The sequence below is a fragment of the Falco peregrinus genome, chromosome 4 (genome assembly GCF_023634155.1).
Source record: "Falco peregrinus isolate bFalPer1 chromosome 4, bFalPer1.pri, whole genome shotgun sequence".
Classification (NCBI taxonomy): domain Eukaryota; kingdom Metazoa; phylum Chordata; class Aves; order Falconiformes; family Falconidae; genus Falco; species Falco peregrinus.
Genome location: NC_073724.1, coordinates 103,327,955 through 103,338,820, shown reverse-complemented (window position 1 = coordinate 103,338,820; position 10,866 = coordinate 103,327,955). Strand labels below are relative to the sequence as shown.

At 45.5% G+C, this 10,866-nt stretch overlaps 1 protein-coding gene across 4 annotated transcripts in view; it reads left to right on the top strand.

Moving 5' to 3' along the window:
• Nucleotides 1-5,812: 5,812 nt before the first annotated feature.
• ZC3H12C (zinc finger CCCH-type containing 12C) overlaps nucleotides 5,813-10,866 on the top strand; it is a 46,703-nt gene continuing 41,649 nt past the window's right edge. The window contains exon 1 of one of the 4 annotated variants that reach the window (XM_055802533.1): nucleotides 5,813-6,593. Coding sequence is in view for 1 of the 4 variants with exons in the window: in XM_055802530.1 (XP_055658505.1) it covers nucleotides 7,083-7,319 (237 nt within the window). In the remaining 3 variants the exon portion in view is untranslated. The other 3 variants (XM_055802532.1, XM_055802530.1, XM_055802531.1) reach the window with 3 other exon arrangements.

Sequence of the window (10,866 nt, the reverse complement as noted above, 5' to 3'; positions counted from 1 at the left end):
GGGGTAATAACAACCTTCCTAAAACAGGGACAGGATTCTTTTTCTTATGCTAACATTGGGTTTCTCAATCACCTTCTCCCAGAACTCTCCCCAGCCTAAAGGAGATCATAGGTATGAACAATCTCTCAGCACTGACCTTCTTCCTCTGGCTATACAGTGTCTCAGTTCTCCAGACAGATGCAGCATGTTTGAGGTGACTTCTATCCTTCCTGGCCTGCAGAAGCCAACATGTATGCATCCTGCTAAGTGAAAGCCTGTTTAATATTCCTGTCAGTCAGACTTGATCAAACATCAAATTCTTGCTTTCTTGTGCTCTGCAGTGAAGAAAATTCCCGTGCTAGTTTTCAGTCATACCTCTGGATATGTTGACAGTGGATAATTCTCCTTCTTGCTGATGCTCTGGAAATTTTGAGAACAGCAAGCATGACCCCTGCCCTGACCCACTTCAGGGATCCCCCAGGTGATGTCTCCCAGCTGCAGAAAGTAGGTTTGCATTCGCTAGATTCATTCTCCAGCAGGCTCAGCAAGGAAATGTTCCTCACTGTTTCCCCCACCCCCAACATTATTGACCCATATTGTGGCCTTAAAGTGCCTTAGGATTTTGCTTGGCTGTTTCATGATGAAGGAGAAGGTGATAATGGAGTCAGGCATGTGTCCACGCTTGTCTGTGTCCATGGATGTGGAGGCAATCTTTTTTTCTAACTAAAAGAAAATAAAATTTTAAAAAGCTCTGACTTATCAAGGGCAGATTTCTGCCTCCTGCTTATTCTTTTGATCACTTCCCAGGCTAATTGTCTCCCGCAGTGCTGCAAGCTTGCAGAAGCACAGCCCCAGACAAGTCAAAGGATTTCAGAGCTTTCTCAGTGAGCAGGCTAATAAACTACAAAGTAAGAATGCTCACACTGGGACACGTGTCTCTGTCCAGTCCCAGACCTCTCCCTGACAGCGGCCAGCTGAAGACGTCCTCTGCCAAACACAAGAACTAAACAAATGTATAAAGGCTCCAGCAGGGCTGGAACCTGGGGCTTGGGGCTGCCTTTCTTGGGGACCTGCTGAAACAGAGTTCTCTATGCTTTGGTTTTTAACGGCTCTAGATGGATTTTTATTCCATAAACATACTCACTTGCTTTCTGAAAACATTGGTAGTTTCAGGGAACTTCTGCTTTTGCCTCTCTGAAATCTGACATCTGACAACTTTATCTGATGCTCCCTAATTCCTACATTAAGAAAGACAGGTACTTTATTTATGGGGTTTGTGCCATCTGTGGTTTACAGATCATTCTCATACCCTGTCTTGGCTGTGTCCTTCTCAGGCTGAAAAGTGTCTATTCAGGCACACCTCATGGAGGAGCTGTCCTATATCCCTAATCATCCATATCACTCTTTTCTAGTTCTATTGTATCTCTTTTGAGATGTGAAGGCAAGAGCTGCTTGCAGCATTCAAAAAAACTGGAGCACCATAAACAGTGGCATAATGATGCTTTCTGTTTCCTATTCTTTTCTTAATATCTATTTCTTTCAGCCATGGCTGAACGCTGACATTGTCATTACAGCTCCAATGTCCTTAACTTTACATGAAGTCGATGATTCTTCATTGTTGAATGTTAGTTTTTATGACCCTGAGAAACAAAATATAACCATGAAATTTTGCCACTTTATTCCCCACCTCTTCCACATCACCTGTGAGCATGTTGATCGGCGCAGGTACATGGGCAATCCGTGTTCTGTGTAGCACTTTATTTATCCTTAACAAGAAATCAGTACAGGACAAAATACCTCATTCTCAAAAAGGATAAAACGACTATACAAGTTTTCAAAGTTGTCCCTAAGGGGGAAAAGAGTAGCCTTAAACTCCTGATGGACACTGCCTTAAAAGATCAGTAAATAATGTATTCAGCACTGGCAATTATTGCAGTAGCTTTTTTTTATTCTAAGATGCCCAAAACATGCATGGTTTTGCTCTCACAAACATGTTGATTTAAGGCTATAACAGCAAAAGTTTGTGAAAGAAGTAATACCTAATTAGAGCAGATAACATGGTTGGAAAAATAGAAAACCTATCAGGAGTGCTGTCTGTTGATCCAATCTGCCAAGTAAACAAATGTCAATTGTTCTTGGTATAAGCTATTTATTTTAAATGGAAATGCAGAAGTAAATACTAAACTACTTTTTTTTTCTTTAATATACAAGACTTTGTATATTAAATCATGCAAAACAAATCATGCCTAGAAAATAAGTAACATGGTACAGTTCACATTAAAAACTTCTATGGGTTCCTGGCAGTGAAGACTGGAGAACTGAGGATTGTGTGCATTAGGTAGGTCTAATATAATAATATTAGGTAGGTCTAATATAATAAAAAAATATTTTATGAATTGAGCAATTTTATCTAGTATTGGTCTAACGCATCTCAGACTTATGTTAACATTATGTAGAGTTTATGTAGAATGTGTTTGAATGGACTGGCAACAGTCATCTAAATAATTTTTACTGCATGTTTGACTCCCATGAAATTATCATAGTTATCTCAGCAGCTCAGTGCAGTACAACTCACCAGTCTGTGTCTATTGCAGGCTGCCAGGAAAACGAGAAAGGCTTTGGTATTCGAATACACTCAGAGAAAAATGGGACAAAACATTTTTTGTCCTCCAAGGGACACAGGAATAACTAGGGATCCTAGTTGAAAAGAAAACAGAATGTACAATGGGACTGGATAAAGGAATGATGATTAATAAGAAGACTCAGATTATACGTAATCACAGAGAAATAGGTCTGGAATGGACCTTGATTAGTCACCTAGTCCATCCTCCAATTCCAGTGCCAGATCAATAGTACTTACTATTTGTCCAGTATGTACGTATGACCTCTAGTAATGGAAACACTATTACACCCTCTGTAATATAAAGCTGTGCCTCACTAATGTTACCACTAAAAAAGCTTTTCCTCCTTGATGCAATTTAAGTCCATTACATCTTATCCTACCTACCAAGATTATTCTCTTACTCTTTGCAATGGCCTTTTAAGAATATGAAGATTCTTAGCATGTCTTTCTTCTGCCTTCTTTTCTTTAGCCTGAACAACTCCAGCTCCTTTAGTATTCCCAGTCCACTGTTATTCTTGTTGCCACCTGCCCCGTCTCCTGTTGGTTCACATACTTCTTGAGCTATGGTGCAGAAAACTAGCCCTTCCACTGAGGTCCTACCAATACTGACTGCATAGAGCCCACGGATCACTTCCCACGCACACATCTTCCTGGGATGTTTACTGGTTTTGTCATGAAAACACATTGCTGACTCATGTTCAGCTCGTGACTTACAGTAGACTCCAGCTCCAGATTCCTTTCTGGAAGATAGCTCTTCCACCAATTGTTTTTTTTTTCCCGAATTTCTGCTATTTTTTTATTCCTGCCTAGGCTCAGCAGCTTGCTTTTGTCCCCCCAGCCTGTGCCTTATGTTTACTAGATCAGTTCTGTATTTGTCAAGATCCTAATTCCCTCCTCCAACATGCCTGCAATTCCTCCCAGAACTGAAAAGAACTGGATTTAGATTCCTAGGGGATTCCTACGTGGTAAACCCATTTAGACACCAGCAATTGATACCTCCTCTGTAGGCACAGTTCTCTACCTAGTTAAACCCCAGATCCACAGCCGCTCCAGGCAGACTACATTTCCCTAGCTTTTTATCAGAATACCAAGGTACAATACCAAACAATGCCACATTACATTTTCGCATGACTCAGTTGCTGTGGTAACATAAATTAACAAAATGTACGTTGTTGTAGCAGCTTTGTCATATGAAGTATGTAGGCTTTTCTACGCAAATAATGGCAGAAGCAGCACAAGGTTCTGAGATTAAAAAGTATCTGGACAAAATGCGGTGGCTGAAAAGGGAAAATAATGCCAGGTGGAGGCTAAACAAAGAACTGATAAATCATCTAGACATTTCAAGGATGTCAGTTTGGAACGAGGGACCGTAACTGTGCTTAAGTGGAAGGAAAGGATGAGGGTCTACCTGCAAAAGGTACTCAAATGACTGAAGCAGAAAGCCAGCAAGAAGCTGACTTAATGTTTAGGATCTTCAAGTCAAGCAGCAATTATTTAAGAAGACAAAAGCAACAGGTGCTAACAGTGACAATGTGCTGCTGAAATCAGTTATCTGCTCTGGCATATCTGCTAATGTCAAGAACAAGCTGGATCAAGTGAGTTTTGGGCAGGAGTTACCTGAGAAGTGGGCTGTTGTGGATGGAGGCACGAAGAGCGAGTTTCCCAGGCCGAGTAGGCTCAATTACAGGGGCTGGCCAGCTCGTAGGACAACTGCAGGAATAAAACAGGCATTCTCTATGTCACAGGCAGAAAATATGCAAGTCATGGAAAACAGCTGTAGTTCATAAGAGGAGGGCAGAAATGGCAGATTAAATGCACAACGTAAGTGAGAAGGTAAAGAAATTTTGAAAATATGAATGTGCATTTTTTTAATTAAAAGAAGAGGTGACTGTGATGCAAAGTTGCTAAAGCAAGTCTGACTTGACAGAGATTCATAAAGAAGACAGAAGGGAAACCAGAGCTTCAGGGGGCCAGTTTTATAGAAAAGTATGGTTTATAAACTTTTGCTATTCTGCATTGTTACATTGTAGTTAAACAAATACAGATTCTGGAAATGAAGGCAGTTCTCTTTCAGAATGGGGCAGCTGACCCTGTTTCCCCTCTTCCTGCTTCTAAGTACTGATTAATCCCATGAGTGCATTCTCATTTATTAACATTTTCCTTCATTTGCTGACCAGGAAAGCATTGTGCAATGTGTGAAAGTCCCAGAGAAGCTACGGAAATCCTGAGTTTCGGCACAACCTGAAGAACAGTGATGTGGGACTGCTAACATACAATGGGGAACCAAACTCAGAGGATGAGAGATGTCAAAATTTCTGCAGGCATGTGAATCCGCAGCCTCTGACTGTCCTACCCAGAGAAAGAAAAACTTTCAACACTCTACAAGCCCCTTTCCAAGGTCCTACTGCTGTATTTGCGGTTTGTAGTCACAGGACAGGAAAGTCCCGGAATCTGACTCCCAAAGGTCTGTTTTAATTGTCTCGCTTCCCAAGGCAATAGAGAGGAAATGAGGTTTTACCAATGAGCAGTGCAGTGACTTCAAGCAGCTCACTTCGAGTAAACCTCACATTTGAACAGACTTAACTCGTACTTGTAAAGACCATGTTTTAATCAATTACAAAGGTACTGTAGGTTTAAAGAATCGCAATCTCTTCTAAAGAGGAGATGAGGTCAAAAAGATCTTTTAGACAAACTCAGCAGGAACTAGAGTATATTAAGGAAAAAAATGTTAATGTGAAACTCTTGTGACTTTAAGTAGTTTCAAAATCAATTCCACTCCATATTATTCTGTTCTGTCTTATTCTGATAATTGAGAATCATTTTCTCCAGCACTGCAGTGCTTTTAACTGACTCATATGCTCCTCAATCACTAGCAAAGGCTTCCATAATAAGCAGCAAAGTAGTACCGTCATGTGGCTAATTCTTTAGTCTTGCTTTCATCCATTTCCTCTATTAAATTAATATTCATAGTCCCATTTGGACACCACTCTGACTCTGGAACAGCATCAGTATGTCTGGAACCAAGGGAACAACTTTGGGTGTTGTGTTTGGTTTGGGGTTTTTGGGGTTGGGTTTTTTTTTTTTAGTAGAGCTTTCAAACTCCTTCTGCACAGCTAAGTAACTAACCAGACCAGAGAGCCAGCCTCTTGCACCATGAGCTGAACCCTCCAAACTCATGCCTGGGGATGAGATACACTGGGAGATTGTACTGAATGAGCTGAACGGACAAAATCATGCCGTCGCTCTTAGAGATGATGTCAGCTCCGAGAGGGAGGGTTTAGTGAAACATATGTAGGAAAGCAGCATAGCCCCGTTCCTCTACAATCTTTTGTCCAGGCAGATCCTATGACATTTTCTTGGAAAAATAAACCTTGCGAAGCAGCCCTTCAGGCAAGTATTTCTGTGTACGATTTGCATAGATTCGATGAAAAACTTGAAAAAAATTAGCCCATTTTCTACTGGGTACCGGAAGAGGGTTTTTTTTTATGAACTTCAGTAGTAGAATAGGAGCGGATAACAATTGCACACACACGTTTCCAGCCGGTGAGTAAGGACCGCCGTGTGCCGTGCCTTGTGTGCGATGCCCGGCGCTCGCCAGCCGCCGTCCCCTCGGCAGAGCTTCATCCACGGCCCCGACCGCCCCGGCGGGAGGCAGGGTGGGACCGTGAGAGGTAGTTTGCTTCATCTGCATAAAAGTAACTGCGGGGTGGGAGGAAACATCTCATAATTAGAACACGGGACAGAAATCCAGGTTTCTACCAACTCCGCCACAGAGCGAGTTTGTTATCCTTGGCGGAAAGGTCTCCCGCCTCCCCTGAGCCGCCTGCCCGGGCAGGGGCAGCGAGGCCCGGGGGACCCGCACAGTAAGCGGCCCTAAGCACCGGAGGTTCCTTCGGGTGGCGGCAGGATCCGTGCCAGGCCAGGAGGATCCGCTGCCCCGACCGGCCAGACCACTTCGGCCCACTGCCTCCCGCCTAACTCGCCCCAGCCGGTAACGTTTCGGGGGTGGGGGCAGGGGGTGTAACTACGGCGGCCTTCGCCCCCCGCGGCGGGAAGCCGGGAGACGGGGGGGTGACCCACGTCCCTCAGCGGCGCACCACGGGGGCCGGGCCGGGCCCTCATGGCGCGGCGCCGAGCAGCCGCGGGCGGGCGGTTCCCCGCCAGGCTCCGTCGCGCCCCGGCAGCAGGTGCCGCCCGCTCGGCCCGGCCTGCGCGCCCCGGCCCGGCCGCCAGCGGCGCGGCGGGAGGCGGGGAGGGGGTGGCGGCGAGGGGCCCGTGGAGCGCCTGCCGCAGCACCGCGGGCATGAGGCGGGAGGCGGCGCGGCGGCGGGCGAGGTGAAGGCGACCTTGCCGCCGCCTCTCCCGCCCGCAGCGGCGGGGCGGGCCGGGCCAGGCCGCCCTCCCTTCGGCATGCGGCTGCTGGGAGGTTGCAGGTGGGTAGCTGCGGGGGCGCGGGAGACCCAGCCCCGGACGGGGCGGGATGCGCGGCTGCTCCCGACGATGGCAGCGCGGGGAGCGCCGCGCCGGGCCCGGCGGCCGCTGCCCCGCTCCGCGCTCCCGGCCCGGCGCCGCCCATTGCCGGGGCCGAGCCGGCGCGTGTCAACACGGGGCCGCGGCGCCGGCCCTGCCCCCGGCGCCTCCCCGAGGTCGCCCGGGCGGCGGAGGCCGCGGTGCGGCTGGGAGGAGCCGCCGCTGCCGCTCGGCGCTTCCCGGGGAGGTAGAAGACAGCCCCGTCCCTCTGCCCCGCCGCTCCGGGGGGCCGGCGCCTCGGCAGGCCCCGTCCCTGCGGAAAGTTTCCCCCGGCCTGGCCGCCGCCGACCCCGGCGGGAGCCGCGGGCCGAGCCGGAGCGGCCGCTCCTCCCCGCAGCGCCGGGCTGGCCCGCCCGGTGGGCTGCGCCCGGGGCCCGACCCGCGGCTGCTCGCCGCTGCCGCCGGCCCGGGGGACGCGCGTACCCGCGGGTGCCGCCCGTCTGAGAAGGAGCCGAAAAGTTATTTCAGGTACTCTACCAGCCGTGCCGTCCGCTGCTTGTAACTTTCGGGCTGTTTGGGGGCTTTGGGGGGTGTGTGTTTGGTTTTTTTTAATAATTCCGTGAGAACGGTGCGAGATTTATTCACCGCCCTTTGGGTAGGGGAACCGGCTGCCTAAATTGGCTTGCTCTGTGTAGTCGAACCGTAACGGGCAGAAGCCTCTAAAATTGCTGGCTGCGCCATTCTCAGATGTACTTGTGGCTTTTATGTTTCAGGTTTTTCTTAAAAATTAATTTTCATTCACCTGTGTGTTTTGGACCGAATTCTGCAGGCGTGCCTGGGTAGCGCCGGGCATGTGCGGCTGTATTTGTGGAGCGGTGACGTTATTCCACGATGCCCCCGGGGAGGAAACTCCGCCGGGCTGTGTCTGAACAGCACCGCCGGCAGCTGGCCCCGTCCAGCCTGGTGCTCCCGTGCCACGGTCCGGTTTGGTGGCTTTGATGGGGCCAGATAGCCCTTCTGCCATGGTGTTGCCGACAACAGGGCTCGGTAAGCTCTTCCAGCTGCACGGCAAACCACGTTTCTTTAACAGCAGATGTAGTGAAACGTGTTGTTTACTGTGTCTTCTCTTGGTCTGTGTTTGCACAACAGAGGCATAAATCATAATTGCGGCTCTTATGTTATTAACTGCATAACCCTACTTAAGATAGCGGTAGCCTAGTCTTTTCATTTGGAAAGAAAGCATTCAAGCATGTCGGGGTTTTCAAAGTAAGAGGGTACTTCCTCTTCCACTGCCTCCTTGCCACTTCGCATTTAGCGACCCAGTGACTTCACAGTAACATTTTTTCCAGTGCTGTATTAGATAAATCTTAATTAACTATATTTTTTTGTCTGGTTATGCTCTGGGGTGAGATTGCACTTCAACAGAGTGTACTGTAGTGAATGGATCAAAATTTAAGCATGTTGTCATTTTAAAGACAATTTGTTATGTCAGTATAAAACACATTTGCAACTCTTTTAGGAAAATAGGGAAAGGTGTGGTTTTTGTTTTCTCTCTTCCCTCTCCCCCTTCTTTTTTATTAATTAGACCAATTAGTCTTGAGAATTCAAAAGGTTTGGGGTTTGGGGTCTTTTTTTCCTAATGGAGGTAGTTGAACCAATTCAAGGTATTTCATTTCTGCACAAACCTTGCTGTATTTATGGTTTTAGTCCAACGTAGTTATTACACCTTTGTTACTACACTAGACTTATAGGGCAGCAGTCACTCTGGTCTTATAATTGCCATTACCATTTGTGATCCTTTTAGAAAGGCAGTTATTATTTATGAGGTCCTGATAGAGCTCCACTAACTTTTTAAGCATCTGCAAATCAAAACATGCTTTAAAAAAAGTCATCTTGTAATGTAAATGCAAAGAGAAGTGGAGTTTATTAAAGGTATGCAATTTAACAACAAATCCCATACTCTCAACCTGACAGAGCATGAAGGGATTATCCAGACTTGCCTCATCTATGTAGATTGTGCATTTCAAGCTGAGCTGAGCAACAGTCCACTGGAGTGATTTCACTGCCTGTTTCTCTGGGTTGTACCAACCTTTAAAAACACTATGGGTGTTCCAGAGCTGTTTATTTCTTTGAGGAAAAAAACCCAAAACACCAGGCTTGCAGTCGATGAGACTTGAAAAGGCCAGAGATTCAGTTTGATTTTTGAAGAAATCTATTTGCTGTTCAATTTTACATAGGTAAGTTGAAAACTGTATGAGATTTTCTTCTGTGAGATCTTATACATCCTACGTACAGTGGAAAATACTTTTTAAGTGAGCTGAAAAAAGACAATTCAAACTTAGCATGAAGTGAAATGAGGAACTTGCTTGGCTCAGGTCAGTTTTTGTTGTACTAGGAAATGGCTATGGCTAAGCAATTCCATGTTTGGTAGAAAAGAGATGTGTGATTTCGTTTGACTTCTTTAATTACAGAAGCCATAAAATCTTGTTTGGTATTTTCTGCATTGGATCCGTAACTTTGAGCTTGAACCAGTAATTTAAGAAAACGAAAAAAAATCTGCCCTTGAAAACTTAAGTGTGTGTAGTTTTTTCACTGATTGCACTTTTTAAATTAAAACTGCTCCTAATCTGAATTTTGCTAGCTTCAGCTGCCAGTCATGGATGTCTTCATAGTCTGTATTTTAAATAATTCTTAAAAACTTCAGTGCTTGAAAGAAAGTGATAGTAATAAGAAAGGGGTGTTAGAGTATCGAAGAGGAAGGTTAGAAAATGTGTGATGCCTAAGGTTATGGTGTAGGCTGTTACTCTTCTGCTGCTTTTGCTGTTCTGTGAAGCACTGTCCCAGGTGTAGTTAGGAAGTCATGGATAAGGGTTTTTTAAGTTAGTCAAGAGAGTCGTCATTGTTCACTCATTTCCGTAGTGTTTGTTGCTATGGCAGCTAGCCAGCGGCCTTATTAGTGATCAAGGTGGTTACATTTCATTTTTTGTTGTGTGGTACTGGAAACTGTAAGAAACAGATGTTGTACAAAGACTGCAATGAGTTGTTTCTGTGAAGAGACTAAAATGTTTCTGTCCTCAGATTGAAGTTAATGTATAGTGATGCTTTATCGCTCTTATTATGCGTAGTTATGTTTAAAATGCCTCCTGTCTTCAGGCTTGCTCAATATTTACAATAAACATGCTACTTCTACCCTGTGTTTGAAGCGAGAAACCCATTAATTGAACAAGCCCGATTTTTATGCTTGAAAGAATTGACACTTAATTCATTTTAGTTACTAAATTACATGTTAAAGGTAGAATATAACAAAAGCAGAGGTGAGATGGTGTAACGAGAAGCAGAGTCATTTTTCTTACCTCTTTGTCTCAAACTGTAGTCATTTCCAGTTAGACATAGATAGAAAATCAATTGTAATCTGCTCATAATTGCCTTCCTGGTAGAGTTATGAGGCATTTCTTTTCCCACCCCCTTCTTTTTCTTCTTCTTCCTCCCTTTTTAAATTTTTTTCCCCTCTCTCTCCATATTTTTTTCCTCTGCATGTCTTATGGAATAGGCAGCTCTCCAGAGTCAGAAGAGAAAAATACTGTACAGATATTTTTCACTGTAAAGCTCTGCATCTTTAAATGTTTTTGTGTAACTGCTTGAGGCTCTGTCAAAAAGCATGTTCCTTACCATGTTGTTTACTGATGAGCAGAAACTGAGGGAGGTTTTCATAACCTTGGGGCTATCTGCTTAGATGAACGAGGCATTTCTCTTTTACCTATCAGGATTGATTACTTCAGGCTAGATCACATTTC